This window comes from Excalfactoria chinensis, chromosome 19, assembly GCF_039878825.1.
Source record: "Excalfactoria chinensis isolate bCotChi1 chromosome 19, bCotChi1.hap2, whole genome shotgun sequence".
In the NCBI taxonomy this organism is placed as follows: Eukaryota; Metazoa; Chordata; class Aves; order Galliformes; family Phasianidae; genus Excalfactoria; species Excalfactoria chinensis.
This window is the reverse complement of record NC_092843.1, coordinates 6393586-6414882: the sequence shown is the minus strand read 5'-3', so window position 1 is coordinate 6414882 and position 21297 is coordinate 6393586. Positions and strand designations below refer to the sequence as shown.

Below are 21297 nucleotides of genomic sequence, written 5' to 3'. Positions count from 1 at the left end.
AGGAGTTATTTGACAGCACTTCAATTATTTGTTTTGAGTGTAATTCAGCACGACTCTGGTTTTCTTATTTTAGGGCAATATTTCTGCCGTAGCCTCCCAGACAATCTAAGAAATGATCCTGCCAAGGTGCGATCCACGTGCTCCATGCCCAGGTTTAGTTTGGCAAAGCAACTTGACTGAACTGATGGCATGAAAGAGGGGGGCCTGCACCAGAACTTGAGGGCAAAGATTGTATACCTGTTTATAGAAGAATCTTTACTTATCTTCTTGTATAAACATCAATGATCCTTCTGCTGCAGTTCTTTCCTATTTAAGGCAATGCCACCTCTGCAGACTTCAGTGAAGAGCTCTGGCATGCAGTGGTTGAACCCTTCCATCACATGCAGTGCCTTTCACATACCTCTGTGCTCGAGTCAGTGCGATAAAATGAAACTGTAGACTTTAGAAATTGCATTAAGATTTAAGTAGCCACTGTAGCTCTCAGAAGACACCTCAGATAATGTACATCAAGCCTGAAAATTGGCCTTTTGGATGAATGCAAGGGCTCCAATATCAAGACAGTTTATATTACAGACATTTAAACTTTTAAATGATGAAAAAATGGAGAATAAAAATGAAAGAAAAGATACTGTATATGATTAATGGGAGCAACAAAAACCATAAAACATGAGGAAGTTGAGATAAAGATCAGAAGGAAATCTACTAGTACAGAGTGAGAGTAAAAAGCAATGAAAAACCAGTGGTCAACAAGAAAAGAAAACTCCATTGACATTTATTAGTACAAATGTTGAAATGCATTGTTCAAGTCATTAAAATTCAGCTTTTTTAGATCACTTATTTTCTGCCCCATCACACGGAAATCAGTCTGCTAAGACTTCCATCAGACGAAGGCAACAGACACAGCTTTAGAATCTGGCATAAGTCTTTCCTCTCAAATTAAACCCACACCAAAAGGGTCACATTAGTGTCACAAGACCAACCCCAGCAGTCCACAGTCCCTGAAACAAACCTTAGTGACCTCCAGGGGGCACTACACAGAGCCACTGCACACAGGACAGTGGCACAGAGTTTAATTACTCTCCCATCATTTTACTCTACCTCAGTTGTCAGGTATCTGCACATAATTTGAGTCAGCAAGGATGACAGAACTCTATTCCCTAAAGCCTTTCCTTGGCTTTAAGGTTTGTTACATGCTGTAATAGCAGCATTGCAGCTGTTTGGCTCAAACAAATAAGGCTTCTGAAGTAAGAGAATGCCATTCCCTTGAGAGTAGCAAGCAAATGCTTTGCAGAAAGTGAGTATCATTATTAATTTACAATTATTTCATAACTTATCTTCGATATGCCAGCCTGCTTAAAGGCCTCCTTTCTTTTAATCCCAATGAATGTGATGCTGGATATTAACTATGGTTATGACATCTAAAACTATAGACACATGGAAATCAGGGGGCTTGGACTAGATGATCTTCAGAGGTCCCTTCCAACACCTGCAATTCTGTGATATGAGAAACAGCATTTTACAGAATCATTTTAAAGCTGCAGCACTCTGAATTACATTTTACAATATTAAAATGATGCAGCAAGTTAACACAATTTAAAACTACATATTTGTGCCATAAAACATGTTGGGTGCAAACAGATTCATGTTTCTCACAAAGATTTACACATAGGAGCACATCTCTTCCTCAAAGCACTCCTACAGCTACCAAACAAAGACAAAAAGGAGAATGCTACTCCTGATAAAGAGTATTTATCCCTGCAAACTATACCTCAGTGCATCCAACAGAAAAATGTAAGCTACCTTTAGAGCCCACCCAGTGGCATTAGGTAATTCCTCTGCTATCAGTGCAGACGCACCTCAGAGCACCATCTGGGTGCAAATCACAATTTTCCTCTTTAATTTCAAATTCGCCTTTTAACTGCACAAACCTAATGCTCTCCAATTTTTCCTCCACATACGTTACAAGCAAAAAAGGCATTGCGGAATGTTTATCTCTTATCTGGATATTGTCATTTTACTGTCTCAAACTTCTTAAAACAAGCTTTTTGCTGGGGAGGAAATCAGTCAGCATCAGACCTAGTGGGGAAACCCTGCACTTGCTCAATGTCTATGGCTCTTACTCAGTTCCAGATGTTCAGAACATTAATAATGCACTAACTCAAAACCTCTTTTTGAAACTTTAGAACGTGCAAATTGCATTAAAACCTCTTTGCCCTCATTAATGGTATTGTTACAATCCCAGTACTCTGGAAAATGTTTTTTGGCATTTGTTTAACTTTGTGATATTGCCATTTACTCATTTTAACAGCCAGTGCTCAAATCTTAATGCTTTTAATAGGCCAGGCCAAACAGACTACCATCTTTTGTAAATGTATTGAAGTAATTTATTAAAGAACTACAAGTTGTCAGAAAGCAGCATTATTGCCTTATTGATGATAGCAAAAATGGGTTTCTTATAATTTGTTTACAAAGGTGTATTTTAAAAAGTTCTAGAAATGAACATATTCTGTTCTTTTTTCAGCTTTAGGCCCAATTCATTTTCTGCCACTGTGACAAAACTTCTTCGAAAATTGTTTTCTACCAATCTCAAACAACTCTCAGTAAAGAAAAAAAAAAAAGCAACAAAAAAACAGGTCTTGAACTAAGAAGAGGCAGACATTCAGAATTAATACTGAAACCATATCCCCCATTCAGCCTGTCATATATGGGGGTGGCACATTTATGTCCAGCCTAGCAGACAGAATATCCCAGGATCTGGGCTTATGTCCAATGCAGAAACACTGCTGTGCAATGGCTGGAAAGTGTAATAGTCAGAGGTTAAACTGAGGTCCAAACTACCTACCTAAACCAAATCTGAAGAGTCTGCCTCTTGAAAACAGCACGAGTTGGACCAATCTCTGTGCTCTGCTCAGGGAGTTAAGTGATGTTGTTGAGATGTGCTTACCTAAAGTCATGTAGCACTGCCAAAACAGAATATCATAATGATAGGAAAAAACCACTTGTTTGTAACAGCACCACTACTTTGGCTGATACCTTAAATGTGAAAAGAGTCAAAGTGATAAAAGTAGGTGTTCCAGTTAAAACAGATTAGCTGGCTGCCTGCTCTGCCTGTCTTTGCTGAAAACAAGGTGACCAGTTAAGACACTCAAGGAAACGGGATGCAATCGATAGAATTTCCATCAGGATCCATAGAAACTCCAAAAAGAAATTCAGCATTTCTTTCTGCCAATGAAAAAGTGACTTTCAGAGTTTAAAACTCATTAAAGGTGGAATTGTTTCACATAGCAGCATAGCTGTAAACCCTAATCCACTGCCTCCTGCGTTTTAAAACACACAGCAATGCAAACAGTACAAGAAAATTCTGTGTTACAGACATTTGGATATAAATACTTCATCGATAGTACAGCAAGTAATATTTAAACGGTAGCTTTAGGCCATTCAGCTCCTCTTAGAGGCTCTCAAAAGAGAATGAAGTTGTTAATATTTCTATATTCTTAGGCTTGTATTCCTGGAACTCGCTGTTTCTCCCCCACCCCCTCCACAAATCTGTTTGAGGCAGCATAACATGAAATACACAACGACACCATGCAGCTATCAATTAAAATTAGTATTTGACTTCAAAAGTTAAAGTTTCGTAAAGGAGAGGAGATACAGAAAAAATATGGTTAATCTAAATCAGTGGTGGACACTACCTACCTCTTAAAGGTGCAGAGAAAAAGTAGCAAAAAAATCTCTGATTCTCAAGCAAACATCTTAAGAATCAAATAATCCAAACCAAGTACTTAAAAAATTCTACTTCTAAGTTATGAGTCAATAATTATCAGATACAAATTAACAAACATCTTTAAAAATAATAATAATAAGGAAAAAAACAAAAAAACCCAAACATTAACATTATTGTCCAGAGCTTATTTTGTAAAAGAGCTACTAAAGAAAGGTCAGTTAATTCATCATGATGGATTATCACTAAAATTTATAAGCATTAGCATTTTTCTCCTCGCTGGATACCTTGACTTTGATATGACACATATTGAATGAATCATCTAAGATGCAGGCACCAGGCAAGATATATCTTAATGCAGACAGGTCGGCGACATGAACCTTAATGGTCCTTATCTTAATCTTGTTTAAAAGCATCTTAGATTTCTGAGTAATCTTTTCACCTTCTGATATTCTCTTTTATAGAGTGTTTTTCCTGGAGTTGCTACTGATTTTCACATAAATGCATTTTTGTTGCACGGTATCAACAGTACGTTTTTTAGTAGCCCTAAAAAGTATCTTGGTTTGCAATTTAATAACTTTACATTAAAAAGAAAAAGTCAACATGCTGGAACTTCGATAATTACCAAAAAATAATGTTACTGGAGAGTTCTCTGTGTATTAAATATGGCGTCGCAGCTCTTTATAGCAGAAAACTACAAAATGTGCGCTGTTTTCTGCTTGTGCATACGTTTTTCTCCACTTTATTATTGATTTCAGATATTTGCTGTGTATTTACAGTCAAATGCTTAATCAAGGTAAAGGCAAGATTCTCTACTACTGTTTTTTGGAGTATTTGACTTAATCGATAACTCCCATAGCATCATATTCTGGTGACATTTCTATAAGCATCCTGTTCTCTCTTCTTACAATTTGGTTAAAGTTCTGACATTTTAAAATTTATTTGCCTTCCATTTATTTGCACATAAAAACTTTCAAGTGCCTCAGCCTCTGTACTTGTTGAGTAGGACTTCTATTAAGCACTTCAGAAGTCTGAAACAAATCACTACATTTATGCTCAAGTTTCACAGGCCCTGACATGAATACACGGTTCATCACTTTCACCTGGAAATGCTGCATTACTTCCTCAACATTTACAAAGCCACCTGAAACTCTAGGCAAAATATAGAGAAATAAGCTTTACTTATGAAAGCCACTTAAACTTCCAGAGCAGGAAGATTAAATGGTTTGATTTGTTCTGCTTCTGCCGCAAATTTATTTTATTTCTGATGTTGAATAATGACATTGTCCTGTCCAAGAGGACAAGCAGTGAGAAAACACTGCTAGGTCCATGCTCCCAACACAGTTCATCATGACACACCGTGCCACGCAGACTAGCTGCTCTACCTCTGCTTCCTGTGGGCAGCGTACAACTCCATTCCTTCTGTTCCCAATGACTAAGGCTAGGAAGCATAAAAGTATCATTTTCACAACAGAAAAGGAAATATACTCATCTTTTATTAAAACCTAAGATGTGATTTCTGCCTCTTTTTTTCTTGTCCTTTTATTTATAAGGGAGTAGTAGCTGAAATTCTGAAAGTAACCTAATTTTTGCAGATATCAGACTAACTCATAATCATTAATTCAGTGAGGTACATGACCAGGTATATTAATCCCACCTCCATAGGCTTGAACAGTTTCTTGAAAAGGTGCAGTCTCCCCATGAAAATCTCTGATACGCAGTTTTGAAATGCAAAACCATATTCTGTATGACGATGAAAGAAAAATATCTTCTTTTCCCTGTACTAATATACTTATGCTTACATTATTCTGTATTTTCAACAAATTAATCTCTTAGATTTAAAGGCAACCCAATCCAGAATAAAAGAAGAAGTGGAATGAAAAAGGGCATCCATAGAAAAATATTGGCAATGTGATTTTAAAATATCATCCTTCAATTGTCTACAATTTATATTTATCAATACTTTCGCTGGGTTCATGGAAGTATTCCCACAAAGAAAAAACACTCAACGTGTTTAGCTGGGTGACCTTTAGCGAAGCATAAGGGCAGTGAGAGGGGGAAGGGTACCAGAGCTGTCCAGCAATCTCTTTCCTTCTTTACTAAATGTCATTACAAAGTCTCACCGTACCTTCAATTCAGACTACTATTCTCATAAAAACTTTCTAAAGCATTCGCCAGGTCTGTATATAACAAGATCATCTATCACATGCTGCTTAACATTGAATGCTAATTAGAACAGCAGTGATAGTGAGAACTGAAATATGCCCTCAGATTCCTTAAGAAAATGATCTGAGTGCAAAATTTGTTCTCAGATTGTTGCCTTTGTTGCTTTGGTGAGCTAAGTTCAACGAATTTACAGTCAGTAATCCACTTTTTACACTGACTGTACATTACCTGGTCTAATGTGGTCACCTAATGGTTACAGCCAGTAACTGCACTGATGACTGGAACCCTTTAAAGATGCTCAAAGAAAAAAAGAAGAAAAACCCTTGCTTTGCTAACCCCTGTTGGTTTTATCACTTGTCATTCAGTTAAATGACCAAACTATCATGAAAGCTTGGGAAAAAAAATATTAGACAAGTCTTCTTTCATTTTAAAAAATATTCTATTGCAAGGAACTCTGGAAATGAGCAAAATGGACTGAAACCTTTATTTTTTCCATTAGACTGAGTGTCTTTTGTTGTTGTTGTTGTACAGTAGGGGCTTTAATGGTTTTATTTTGGTTGGTTGTTGAGTTTGGGTTTTGTTTGTTTAAATCTTGCTAAGAATTTTTAGAATTTAAAATGAAAAAAAGCCAAATTCTTGCAAGTATTACCTGAAAAGCAGGCAGGAATAACAGATTAATATTGCAGGTTAATACTTCTGTTCCCTAGAGCTGAATGAAAATAACCAGAACTAAAGGAGAAGAAAGCAGAACTTGTTTGATGTACAAATTAACCATGATTAGATATCTGTTGTTAGTGAAATTTGATATCACATAGTCTGAAATTGAGAAATTTGATTCTTTTCAGCTGATGCCAGAGAGCAATTCCCATCGGATCCAGGAAAAAATATACCACAATCTTCAGTGCAGTGAAAGCAAACAAGAAACAAGGAAAGCAATGAACTGAATAAACACCGCGTTCAAATATACCAAGAATATGCAGAGTTGTTCTTTTTACTTTAGTTTTGAAGCACTCCGGAAACAATTTAAGAAAAATATCATACTCCTTTCATAATTACTGAGATACAGACATTGCTGAAAACAAATATGAGCCTGCTGTTTCACAAAAACAAATCAGCAGAGCAGCCAACATGAGCCTGAAGAAGCTGCAGTGCAATATAGTTATGTTGCCGCAATATATTTATTCTATATGCATTCACATGTTAATGCATAGAACAAAAAAAAATCACGGCATGTTTTGCAAGTACAGTAGGTGTTTTTTAAAGGCAAAATATGAAGAGAGTTTTCCTTACCTTGTATGATGGCAAGAAACACAAAATTCCTTGGCCAACTTTTTGGCACACTGAAAGCAGAAGTGCTCCCACCTCGTCTTGGAACTCAAAGGTCTCCGTATGCTGGAACGTGGCACACAGCTTCCGACCATTCGGGCCTGCTCCAATGGTGCCAACCCAAACCTTGTGTATTTCACATTTAAAAAGTTAATACTAAAGTAAGTGACACAAAACGTGCTAAATTATGTTACGCTAAACAATGAAATGTCAAAGACAGATTAAAATACTGAGACGTCTCTCTGAGCAAAAGAGTCCTGGCACTTAAAACTTCAGAAGAGCACAGTAAGTGAGACAAAATTGAATTATCAAACAGCACAGCGTTACATTTTCAAACGGAGGGGGTACATTTGAAGATTTACTTTACAATTGCTAATTCCAAGTACCAGCCTGGTCTGTACATTTTTTTTCATACTCACAGAATGCATCTGTCAGTATTATTATTTGCAAATTAGTTTTATTTCACAACGGCCAACATTATACCTCAAAGGAGGGAACAACTCTGCAAGTTTACCTGTGAGTTCCGGATAACATGATTTGCCTCCAGCTGAATAGAAAACTTCACACCAAGTTCAGAAGAAAATGAATCCATTGGAGAGAGAGTACCAGATGTCAGAACAATTGTTCTGACATCATTTAGGTCTGAAAAAGCCTAAGTTGGAGAGAGAAATGAAGGGATTCAGAAAACAGATGCAACCATCTACATGTATTTGCTATCATTCAAAATTAGTTCCTTCACACCCAGCTTACCACAGCAGGATTCAAGCACCAAAAATTAAGCATGTGGACTACAGTTTTATGTCGCAAATTCCTTTTATGTTTGGTCTTTGTAAAGAAAGCACTGCTATCTGAAACATCAGGTTGGTTTTCATTTGTCCAGGCATAAGTTTGTTGCAAAGCAACTCTGTAATCATCTGCAAACCTATGAAGAGGCATAGAAATATTAAAACTACAGTTAAGCAAACTGTAAGCATTAAGCTCACAAAAGGAAAGACAGTATGTTGCTAAAATGCCTTTAAAATTTGAATATAAAAAGTAATGTTACATGCTGTATTATCTGAAAACAGAAAAGCTGTGGACTGTGCAGGCTGTAAAGCCTTCACTAGAAGAAAGTAACGATGATCAGGCTAGAGCACCTCTCCTATGAGGAAAGTTTAAAGGAACTGGGCTTGTTTAGCTTAGAAAAGAGAAGGCTCCAGGGAGACCCTATTTGCAGTCTTCCAGTACTTGAAGGGAGCATTTAAACAGAAGGGGGAACACCTGTTTATGAGGGTTGACAGTGATGGGGCAAGGGGGAATGGTTTTAAACTAAAACAAGAGGTTTAGGTTAGAGATTAGGAGGAAGTTTTTCACACAGAGGGTGGTGACGCACTGGAACAGGTTGCCCAAGGAGGCTGTGGATGCCCCATCCCTGGAGGCATTCAAGGCCAGGCTGGATGTGGTAGCGGTTGGCGGCCCTGCATATGGCAGGGGGGTTGAAACCAGATGATTACTGTGGCCCTTTTCAACCCAGGCCATTCTATGATTCTATGATTCTAACTCTGCAAGAGATACAAAATTTCAAGAGTTGCCAATTCTCCTTTTGGATAAATAACGAAGCTTCATAGCAATTAATATTTTTAAATATAAGGTTTAAATCAGAAAGCATTAGTAACTGCTGGAATTAGTAGACAGAAGTCAAATAATAGATGTTATGTAGAAAAACAAAACCCATGCACATTTAACTTGGCAACGCAACAAGAAAATTCATCTCTAACCTTCAAACAAATTTCTTCAATATGTGAATTCATTCCCGAGTGAAACCAATATAATTTGGTAGTATTTAAATTAGTTTTCAATGAATCCTTCCCACATAAGTAAATTTCCCAAAGCTTTTTGAAATGTTAGTTTTTCCTCAGAGTCCAGACACTACAAAAAGTGTCGCACAAATGAAACAGACCGTTTGGCAATGCAGCTGAATTGAACACCACCGCCCCGCTCAGGCTACGTATTTACACTGACCTGCTGTTATCTTTAAAAAGATAGAAAAGAACCATGAATAACCCTTTCAGCACTATCTGAGTGGCAGAGCTCACGATAGGTATCTCGACAAGTTCCTCTTTACCAAACATGGATATTTTTTCTTCTTTTTCCAAGACAGCAGAAAGGTGTTTCTATGAGAAGCAAACAAATTCCACGTTAACGTTCTGATTTATCTTCTCAAAAGCTAAGTTAGTACAGACACAAGACAACCAGCACACTGCTTTAAAAGTTCACCTACAACACCTATAAAGTATGATTGAAGATAGCATTGGAAAGGAAAAGTAACAGAGCTTTTAATGTATTTGGCTTACACAAAAAGAAGGGATTGGGTTGAAAATACTCTAAGTACATTTCAACAGTCAATAAAAATTGCAGACAGATAGAACAGACAAAGCTATCAGTGACTAACTGGCTCAATTTAAGATAATTGTACATGATCAATTTTAACCTTTAAAACATGGATTTTCTGCAAGTTGCAGTAGCTCAAATGGATTACTCCTGGTTTTCATCACGTATAATTTTTAGACAGCAAAATGGTAGTAAAGTAACAGATGCATCAACATTCAGTTTACAGGTATTTTAAGATGCTTAATAACTCTGGTACTTATTTATATAACTTACAACATTACCTGTAAAACAGGAAAACTAATATTGGTTATTCCCATTTCGTGAAAATGGTTGAGCATTTCTTTTCCACTCCAGACCTTGCAGGAGGTTTCATACCCTGTTTCTACCAGCTGACTAGAGCTTTCCCGTAGCCAGCTATAAAAGAAAGAAATCAGAACCAATTTTAGCACCAACTTTGAAATACAATCCAAGTACCAAACAAATTGAACCTTGAATTGCACCACTCTTCTATGATGGCCATGATAAATACTTGACCACATTTTCCTTGTGCCAGCTGTTCTCTCTTGAAATGAGCTGCTCTTGATGCAACTCAATGACATGAGAGGAAAACTCGTCCCTATGCATTTATATTTTATTGTTATGTATTACTTTTACAATAAGGAAAAGAGATTAAAATCTGTTCTTATGATACAAGATGTCAGGCTAATTTGGGAAAGATTTCTGCTGTGCTTTTAAAGCCACTCATTACTCTAACTGATACAAGTCGGTTTGTCATCCTCTCAATTATAAACCTCCCTAAAAGAAATACATCTTGAGGCATGAAATGACCCCTTTTGGTATCTATACAGATGTTTGTAACTCTGCTAGTTTGAAAATTAAGTGAAATTATAACCATAGTAACAATACAATATAAGACAGAGATTTCTAAAACAGGACCTAAACATACACATCATCTCATTTGTGGCAGAGCTAAGATTTCCACTACCTAAATATGTCTTTCATCATCTCTGCACTATTACAAAGCTCTCCCCCTCTGTCTAGAAAAGCAGGCAGGCTCCTTCTTTCTCAGGAAATGCCGAAGCTGTCTGTCTCATCAACCAGCAGGAGGCATCAGAAAGACAGCTGTCATTTCTACAACAGTTCAAAATATGTATCTGTAAAATCAGTTAATCATTATCAAATAAAGCAACAAGGCTTAGTAACTGTTTCAGCTCCAGATTTCCTGTCCTGTCACTGCAAATCATCTGCTCAACAGAACAATTAAAAAACCTTCCTTTTTGCCAGGTTACAAAAAAAATCTCCATAAATACCACCAGAACAATCACTTCTTCAGCCATAATTTGCTTTATCTTGTTAAGGAATGATGATCACTAACACAGGCAGAAGTTCACCACTGTAATACTCAGCCCTAATTCCTCAAATGTAACATCAAAAAGACCTGGAACTAAAATTAGGAAGAGGCCAGCATGACAGAAACGAATAAATGGATAAAACATTTCAGGAAGTGTAAAACTTCTGTTTCCCTGTTCTAAACCTTAAACACCATCACATACTTTCAAAATGGTTATGCTATCAATGCAAATACACTTTCCTAATCCTATTAAAAAAAAAAAAAATCACTAAAAAGGGCAAATTCTAAAAAGAACAGCCATCCTACTAAATCTAACAGTAAAGCATTTATTTGAAATACCTGTTTATTTTAAATAAGTATTTATTTTCAGAGAAAAGCCATAAACATAAATAAAACCAGCTTCATTCTCAGATATCTACAGTACTGAAGTGGAAACCAGAGTACACATCTTTAGGAAAAGATGTATTATAGACTGCCTTCAGTTCAAACATGTTTACCCCTTCCCTTCCTACCAGAAAATCCTATTGTTGACACAGAACGACCAATTGAATGACTGATTGGTCCTCCATTGACCAACCAATTTGTCCTTTTAAACCTGCATCTCATCAGAAGAGTTTGCTAGCTTCCCTCCATTGCTGTATCCTCAAATTCCTCAGAAAGGTCATTTTAGCACCTCAGTGGCACTAGGCCCATTGCTTAAGTGCTGTCTGGAATGAGGGCCCAGGACCTTTCCAAGTGAAATAAGATTTTTCTAATTATCCATGCATTTGGCAAAGCCACCTCACTTTATGCAACAGCACATTACCAATTACTGGCCATTTACACCCAGTCTTCAGCTTTCCAACCCCTTTTCTTATTGTTGGCAGTTGCCAAGACAATCAACCTTCATTTTTCTGATAAGGTTAAAAGGCTTGGGGCAACCAAGTCTCCAACCTCTCTATTCCCATCTTGTACTAAAATATAGCATTTGAAATACCTAAAGTAGGAGAACTAACTTCTGCAGAAGAGAAAACCAGAAGTCGTTTCTTCAACACAAGCACTAACTCTCAGGACAGAGGACAGGATGAACTACTTGCTGCAGTGCTGCACAATGTATTCCACCAGCTGCTAATGCAACACAACAATGATTTGACATGCACTGCATCAGAGTTCAGGTCACTTCAAGGCCACATCGCTCAACTTTCCCAAGTTCCCACTCCACACAAAACATACCCTTGTGCCCTCTTGATTCTTCCCTTCTTCCCAAGCTTCTGCCCCTAGTCTACTGGTTTCTATTCCACTTCCTATCAAGATTTCCAGCTTCTGTTGAGGTTCCAACTTCCAATCCTCTGTGCTTTCTGGATTTTACATGCTTTTTTCCTTTTACTACCTTTTCCTTTATATGACCAACGGTAGAAACAAAGCAGGGGAGAGAACATTTTCTACTTTTTCAGCTTCTTTCTCCCTTAGTTATCAACTCTAGCTCCCAAAACCACACTCTCAGTCACTTCTATTTCTCTGTTCACTGAACTCCATGACATCTGTGTTCCTCCAACAAGGCAGGTGCTAACAGATTCAGCACATCCTTGGTTTCAATGTCAGTACAAAAGCAAATCATTAAAATCATTTTCTGCTGATATAACATACAGAGAAAGAATGATCAGTAACAGTGTGTGGACAACTTGTGCCTGGGAGTAATCAGAAAAAAGGACAGGGTATGCTTGTGCAAAGAGTTTGCTGACTGAATCCTCTAAAGACTTAGCAAGTATCTACTGCAGGTTTTCAGAGCTCTCACTCCACTGAAATTTGAGCCAAGTTTTGCAGGGAATACAAAGGGCATGATTGATAAATCCACTTTCAAATATGAAGAATCTACAACCAAATCATGAAGGGACTGAGATTCCTCCTAAAGCAGATGATGAACATTTTAAGAAAAAACAAAAGGAGCCTAAATGCTATTATCTAAATACTAATTGACATAAAGCAATTAAAAATTGTCTTACTTTGTCAGAGAGTAGCACACAGCCCGTAGGTGCTCGTGATCCTTTTGCCTGATGTTGTTATTGACCATGAAATCTAGCTCTTCTCGAGCAGCATTTAGTTGACTTTCTGTCACACTGTAGCTCACCGCCTCCCGGGCACTATCCTCAATATTATGGGCTTCATCCAGAATGACTACCTGGCCTTTCAAGTTAATATCCATCTTAAAAACAAACAAACAAACAAAAACAATGGTTATCTGGAGTAAAATGTGGTAATGAGAAATAGCTACTAACAGGATTCTGTTCAAAACTGGTCTCCATGAGCCCAACAAGTGACCGATTAGCTAAGCTACAGGAACAAAGGAAACACTACCTGTAATACAGGAACAACCGTTAGAAAGGAAAAAAAAAGAAAGGATAAAAACATTTAATCCAGGAGTTATTTGTAGATTATATTTGGATACAAATAGGATTTCAGTTGATCATGACCACTGAACATTACAGTTTGTTTGTTGTTTTTTTTTAACTTCACTTATTTCAGTGACCCTCTTACAAATATACTTACACTCTCCCGTATTTGTGGGTCTAGGAGATAATTATAAGGACAAAACACAATGTCAGCCCCCACCATGAGTTCTCTGGCTGCAAAGTATGGACAGGCACGAAGCTTCTTTCCCAGGCTCACTAGATCCTCAATGTCCCAAGCCTGGTACGTGTTATGTGCAGAATGCAGGGCATAGTGTTCACTGAGTTTATGAACACCATGATAGTAAAGGCAGGACTTGCCCTAAAAGCAAATGAGTACAGAACATTACAGGCTGCAAAAGTAACAAAAACAAGCAAGCATAAAAACCTCAGAGTCGTTACATACATTTGACTTTATTTCCTAAAAACATTTCTAACAGTTATGGGTTTTTTTTGTTAAGGGCAACAATGAAAAGCACATCTTGAAGAGCTTAACATGGCCAGATTTGTGGTTAATTCAATAAACAAAGGGTACTTTGCATTTATGTATACAATGCAAGAAATTAAGTGCTTACAAAGGTAAAGACAGCTACTTTATTCTACACACTGTAGGCAACATTATCAAAGCCTACAAATGCAGGCCACCAAAATATAGTGTGGAGGTACCAGCCTTCAATGTGTATCTTCATAATTTAAAGGAAAAAATTCTTAACAGAACCGTTGAAATTATAACTATGCTCACAAATAGGATGAGCAATAAAGATTATTTCTTAGTGTATGTTTTTCAACATAGAAAACGTTGATACATGCTGTCAGTCAATTAAAATGCAATTTTACCTTAACCAACATAGCATGAAGAAATAAAAACCCAAAACTTAAGTACCTTTCACTAGAATACGCTTATAGTCATATGCCCAAAATTACTCACATGCTTTCCTTCCAGTAATTCTACACACAGTTCATTCCTGTTACTACTACTACTGGACACCACTGGATGAATACAGGTATAATCCCGGCTAGAGAGAATTGTCATAGGGACACCAGAATACGCTGTCCTCTTCAGCTCCCTGGTAATCTGAGCAATTTGTTTGTGTGTTCGTGTTCCAAAAAATATTTTGGGAATGAATGTTTGATCTCCATTTGCTTTCTTCTTTGTGTTACCAGCATCTTTACGAGTTTCTTTTCCAGAGGAACAGGAACACTCCGTGCAAGGGCTGAAAAGCTGTAACCCAAACCAAGAAAAATTAGCAAAATCCCACTGCAAGATGAACAAGCCAAATCATTTATGGTCTATTTAGAAACTGCCCTGTGGGATAGTTCAAGATATCCTGTTAAATCATCACACTGGCCTCTCAACGTTAAGAAATGTTAAAGAACACATCCTCTCATGACTGAAAATTCTCATGACTGACTTTCTGCAATCACCATGTTCAACTTCATCAGAACCTGATCAGAGAGAAAACTGCTGCTCCCACAGAGTATGTACACGGGTAAGACACATGAACAGCATAAAGGAACTTCTGACATTTAAACTTGAGCAGAAGGATACTACTGTCACAAAACAAGAAGCATCCAGCAACTTAATGGAAGAAAACTTTGGGGAAATGACACCTAAATGGAAATACTGAGAGCACTTTTCCTTAGAGCATGCAAAAGGAATCCAGACAGTTTAATGAAATCAGCAGAAAAAAATACCAGACTACCTCACATAGACTAAATTAGGAACAAATTTGATGTGCTACTATGTGAAAGGCCTACCAGTAACTATGAAAAAGACAAAACGAATAATTCTAAGCAAAACCCACAAAGTTTTGTTAAAAGCATTTTTTTCTTCTTGAGAAGAGCCATCTTTTTCATGTCTGTCATAATACAAGATACTGGACCAACTGTCTCCAAACTGTAACAATTATCATCAAAAGAAGCACAGAAAACAAGAAACTCATGAGTAACAGTGTCTACGTACAGCTCCCATAAAAATAATGAACTCCTCTAGTGCACAAGGATTTGTATTTGGTTTTCAGCTTGATAGTGCAAGTACCAACATGTAGCTGCCAGCTCCAATATTCCTCCCTCCCTTTTTAATTGTAATCAGTAAGATTATCCATTACAAATAAATGCTAGTCATGCTGTGTGTTACACCACAACTGCGGATCAAGCTGTCTTTTAGCCTCCACTCTGAGGCAAAGCAAGTTCACATTACCCTCAGCCCCACTCAGCCTTGTCCACCATTAAATATTACAATACATGATAGGATGCATGTAAATGTAACCCTTCTGGGGCTGTCACTCACTGGGATAAAAGGTTCACTGATGTGCCAAATAAACAGGCCTTCAAAGCAGATACAGTTACACCCATGCTGGAATTGTTACATTCCCCTCTCAGGTTGCCAGTAAGGGCAGATTTCATTACCCTGTGCTGCCACATTAAATAGCCAGTTCCAAATATCCTGCCTTCGATATTGAATAATTACTTATTCACCGAAAGGATAAAAAGAAGAGTTATGAATGGGGCTCTTGTCAACAGCAGGGCAGGAAACAGCTGACATGTGGTGTATGTTACATATGTGGCAATGCTCAACTCTGTTTGTACTCACACAGAGAGCTGCAAATTGCACCTTGATATTTCTGTTTTGCTCTTTGAAGCAGCATGGACATGCTGACAATTAATGCATCAGAAGCAGTTTGCCTACTCGATGAATGCACTTGGCTTTTCGATTCAATTCCAGTTGATTTGCAGAATTCAAAGATGATACAGCTATCACTAACACTTGATGCCAGTGCTAAGCTCCACATTTAGTTTATGAAATAAATGTAATAGAAAAATATTATGACAAATCAAGCATCCATTTTGTAACAGTTGTTCTAACAATGGAAAAATGCAGCTCAGAAATATATAGAAATACACGTGCACACAAGGAGAAATAGATGTGGGAATGTATAAATCATTAAGAAAATAGAAAACTATTTCACTGTGGCCACCGGCTTTAAAACTAATGCTGCCTTCAGCTGTTTGAATCTGGGATAGATTTTTAGAGAGAGAAAAAGCATAAAACCTTCTGCACTTCTTCATCAGTAACATCCACTGGCAGACGTTTGAGATCAGATACCAGCTATATGGACCTGGGGCAATCCAGCTTGTTTTGCCTTCTGTCAGCAGGCAGATAAAGCTGCCTATCACATCAATATTTATACAGCAAAAACGTCAAAGTCAGATTAATAAAAGAATAATCAAGTCCGCCAACCTGTCCTACGTGTAAAAAGGAGCTAAACAAACACCAAGGCTGTGATCTGTGAAACACAAAGAGATAAGAGGAGTTCTTCATATCTGCATCTACATTTCCCAGTTACAAAGGCATCTAGATGATAAAACAGCGAACACTGCTTGTGTGAAATATCACACAAGCACAGTCTAGTAAGATATCAGCAGCGACATTACAGAGCTTTTCAACTCTTCCTTTATGAGCCTCAGAAAGCACAGCACCCTGAGGCTGCTGCAGCCCCTTGATTAAGGCACACAAAGCAGCTGTTTATCCTCTGCAGTAACCAGCAGGTGAACCCAGTTCAATATTTATCACAGGCTTTCACAGATCACTGCTAACCAAGCAAACGTTTTAATTAAGCTGGAACTTGCTTCAAAGAGCTCATTCAAAACGTCAGTCAGCAGGTAAGGGATCAGATACGGTGTCAGGTGAGAGCGTGTAACACAAATCCACAACTTTCTTCATCCCATTGCGGTAAATTAGTCTATTCTGGAGTCCAGACCCTGATTGTAACAGGCTGCCAGTCTCCTGGAATGTGTAACAGAAGTCACTCAAACTCCATTGTGAAGGTTGTAAGCAATATGTTCGACTGCAATAGGCTAGCACATTAAGACAGATTCTTTTCACAGCTGTTTCTTGATACCCCAAGTGTTTGTTACACTACTCTCCATTTACTGTTTACTTTTTTTTTTTTTTTTTTAAACCAAGTATAAATGGGGATTCCTTAACCCAGCTGCCCCAGTTTCTCAGACCAAATGTTTTCATAGAAGAAATAAAGAGAGCAGCGTAAGGGTATGATTTCTCAGATGAAGCTCCTGGAGGACTGCCCCCCTCAGCTAGGCACACAGCAGTGGGCACCTGGCTGTGGGTCCTGCAGGTGCACAGCAGCCCACCCTGCCTCTGCTCAGCTATGAAACAGAAACCTGACGTAGAGAAAAGGAGCTGGTTTTGCTTGGCTCCTTTGCCATTTAGCAAGTACCAGGCAACAGCGTTCAACCAATGTGCACACTTGTACGCAAAGCAGATCTAACAATCAAATAAGAGAAGCCTTTTTTATTTGAAAATCAACAGCACACTCTGCTGGCCTTTGTATTTCAGAGTGCCGATTGAAGTTCAGGGGCACAAAGCTTTTCATATCCTACTCAAAAATCCATGGAGCTTCCCAGAACTCATGAAAATCACATCAAAAGACCCAGAGAACAGCTCCCACTCAGGATAAGACTCAGCTCCCACTCTCTCAAAGTGAGACTAAAGCTTTTAGCTTCTTCTGCATTTACAAAAGCAGAGCACATTGGAAAGCAGCTCGTGAAGTGAAAACAAATGGAAAGTAAAACAAATGCTACATGGAGTCACACAAAGGACCAAGTCAAAATCATTTTAGAAAACTGCCCTCGAAGTAATAATGGCAGCATAAGAGCTGTTACCACATTACTTACTGTTTGGGGAGATGTGTTTTTCACACTTTTTTCAGAGTGAACAATCAGCTCCCCGTTTTTTCTCTGATTATAAACTTCTAGAGCATCAACCAGCTGCACCTCTTTTGAAAAGCAGTGACGTTTTCTAACCTGTTGGGGTGAAAAAGAGGCATCATGATGAAAGCTATTACAGAAATACTGCACTCCCCGCTGTAGGCTTGTGAGATCTACACTTGCAAGGATACAGTACATAGTTCTAATAATGTATTATTTGTATTTTTAAAATATATTTGCAAGAGCACTCAACTCTAAAACCTCACACTTCTTCCACTTCATATTACGTATCTACTAATGATAAAAACACTTTGAGGATATGGTGTGTTTAAACACGCAAGAAATCATTTAGGACATGGTATTCTTCATAACATAATGCAACAACAGGCTCTTGTTACAACAAGAATGAACAAAATCTGTCCACCGAAATCACAGCCATGCCAAGGATTCACTGCCTTTCTCTGAAACATTGACTGGTACTTGACAGCCGTTGAGAGCTGCACCTGGATAGCTGCACTGCCAATGAACTCTGCTCACCTGCTGCTCTGTTTCTAAAGGTCGAATCCTCTTCCTGTCTACTTGAAAATCATCACTCTCGGTTCCACCGACCGATGCCCTTTTTTTGGCAGACAGTTTTGAAGCTAGGGTATTGCTTTCCTTGCATTCTATAAAAATTAAAAGGAAATAATAATTACAAAAAGCACGTCCGCTACTAGAAATGCATTAAGCAAGGGCAACACTTTAAATATATACTTTATTACAAATATGGTTAAGACACAACATAGCGGGATTTCTACCTAACCACATCCACGCAGGGCAGAATAACAGTACTCTGCTATTAGGATGGCAAAAAAATCCCTGACTTGAAAGCATGAGATCTGACATCCATGGCAATGCCTTTTAGTGCTAGAACAGCTTTTTATCCTCTTTTCAAAATTACCTGTGTCTGTTTTTTGGCCTCCAGTTTTTACAGAGCCTCCTGTTTCATAATTAGAACATGCAGCACCACGACTCGCCCCTGCAGCCGCCTCGCTGCTCTCGGATCGGGAGTGACACACACAGCCACACGGCGCTGAGGCTGCTGGCTCCCTGTCCTTTTCACATGATGATTTGGGCAGTGATTTCTCTAAGGAAGATAAAGGACGCAGCTGTTTGACTTCAGAAAACCAATTCAGGCTTGTAGACAAGAACTAGACTTTCATAACAGTTAAGATGAAAGGCTTCGCGTAGGTACCAGTTATAAAACTCACGTCTCCCTACATGCCACACAACCTGAACAAGCTGTCATCACTCATTCAAGATCTGCAGAGCAAAGAAACTGTAACAACCCGCACAGCAGAAAAAAAAAGAACAACCAACCAACCTTCTTCTGCAATTCAATCTGCGTAACTGCAAACCACAAGTATTTTCCTTTTAAGTCCAAAAGCCATATAATTCCCATATGATAACAGACAGCTAAATCCACTTTAACATGGAAGTTATTTTGCTCAGTGCTACTGGCCATTACTCTTGTGTTTGCCTAATGCTACACTGCCAAGGAGGCAATACATGTAACCACGGATGGAGCCCTAGCTGGACTCCTAATACCAAATATTTAAGGACTGAAAAGCAACAAGAGCAATTCATTCCAATATATTTTGGTAATTAAAAGCTATGCAGACAGATGTTACAAAGACTTACCATACAGAGACTGCTGCCATGATAATGCAGAACAAAGCAATGCCAAGCTTTTGCCACTTCCTGTGGGGCTCTCCAACAAGCAATGCTGCCTGTTATTTAAGCCCTTAACAATCTTTAAGGAGAATAACAAAACTAGAATTATTAGGGGGAAAAAAAATTCTCAGAAAGGTGAAAACTTACTGAAATAGTATCGTTTTGTTTAAAAGATATGTTTTGTTAAATCACTCTCTCCTTATCTATTTGCAGAGCTACATAAAGTCTAGATTAGAACGCATGCGTATAACAAGCACATACATTAGGAATTTACTTCTTAGCATGAATGCTGACAGATCCCAAAGTGCACTTCAACATTCCATACACGGGGCCAGGTATCATTGCACAGCACAAAATACGGTAAGGTCTGTTATGAGTGAAATTCTCGAGATGCTGGAGGCTCCGAAATAAATACATTACTTTTCTACAGGCTGATGGGTACTGAAAGCTGTAAGCTGTTTGCTCAGCAGACGGTCACACAAATTCTACTTACAGCATTCATCATAGCAAGCTGCGACGGATAAGCTTTGCAAGGGAACATAATCTTCACTCCCCCAATAGTATATTGAGACACGTCAGAAGACATTGCTGCTTTTCCCTGTTTATTTCTGGTTTATTAACTGCAGTAAAAAACAGAATCAAGTCAACATTGCTAACAAGGAAAGCTTAAAACAAATGACAGCAAACAAAACCAAGCAGGAAAAGAGCTGAAAGCTCTGGATATTAGCAAAACTGGCATACAGGAATTTATACTTTGTGTCTTCTGTTCTGGCTTACTTGTAACAATGAACAAGTTGCCGCCATCTAAGAAAAGCACTATGAATTAAATGCACGCATCATTTTAGAGTCCATTTCTCAAACTGAATGTTTCTGAGATAACAACCTCGGTCTCCATGGGAAGGAAGGCAGAGGTATTTTAGGAGATTGAAATAATTACTAAAAAGAAAATTAAATACATCCTTCTTTAAAAAAAATCAGTTTTTCAGGCCCATTAGCTTGAACTTAAACACGTTGTAATCTATAGTGACACAAGTGGCAAGCCTGCAGTGCTTGTTTCATAGCTACAGGAAGGTAGCAGTGGTAGCACTAACTGGGCACTGATGTTAAAAAGGAGATGTTTTAAACCAATAACATTTTTACATTAACGGTTACCCAGGGGTAAATGGGCTGACATTGATTTTGCTGTTCTGCTTGCATTACCTTGCATTTCCCTCACTCAGAATGATAATGGAAAGCCTGCTTCATATCATGCTGAGGCTTTGAATTAAAGATACTGGGGAAAATATATATATACATATGCATATGGGAGAAAAAATAAAATAAAATAAAGACTTATTTTTAAAAGATATAAATCTATCTTTTTCGGTATGTGCAAACCAAGAGCCTGATATATGAACTGCGTCCTCAGCTGACTTTTAAGGAGGGAATGCAGACGTCAGAACAGCACCAGCACACGGCACGACTCCTCACCATCAGCTCCCAGCCACACAGCGAAG

General features: G+C 38.1%; 1 protein-coding gene across 2 annotated transcripts in view; it reads right to left on the bottom strand.

Annotated features, from left to right (window-relative positions):
* The window catches only part of BRIP1 (BRCA1 interacting DNA helicase 1), a 94065-nt gene that overhangs the window by 72420 nt on the left and 348 nt on the right, over window positions 1-21297 (bottom strand). For both annotated transcript variants that reach the window (XM_072353438.1, XM_072353437.1), the window contains exons 2-14: window positions 20295-20421; window positions 19769-19880; window positions 19029-19214; window positions 18626-18753; window positions 18056-18184; window positions 14289-14582; window positions 13461-13682; window positions 12917-13116; window positions 9865-9997; window positions 9215-9366; window positions 7964-8135; window positions 7728-7865; window positions 7178-7339 (exon numbers count right to left, since the gene is read on the bottom strand). In XM_072353438.1, coding sequence (XP_072209539.1) covers window positions 7178-7339; window positions 7728-7865; window positions 7964-8135; window positions 9215-9366; window positions 9865-9997; window positions 12917-13116; window positions 13461-13682; window positions 14289-14582; window positions 18056-18184; window positions 18626-18753; window positions 19029-19214; window positions 19769-19880; window positions 20295-20387 — 2121 coding nt within the window. In that variant the 5' untranslated portion in view covers window positions 20388-20421. The remainder of the gene's footprint in view (window positions 1-7177; window positions 7340-7727; window positions 7866-7963; window positions 8136-9214; window positions 9367-9864; window positions 9998-12916; window positions 13117-13460; window positions 13683-14288; window positions 14583-18055; window positions 18185-18625; window positions 18754-19028; window positions 19215-19768; window positions 19881-20294; window positions 20422-21297) is intronic.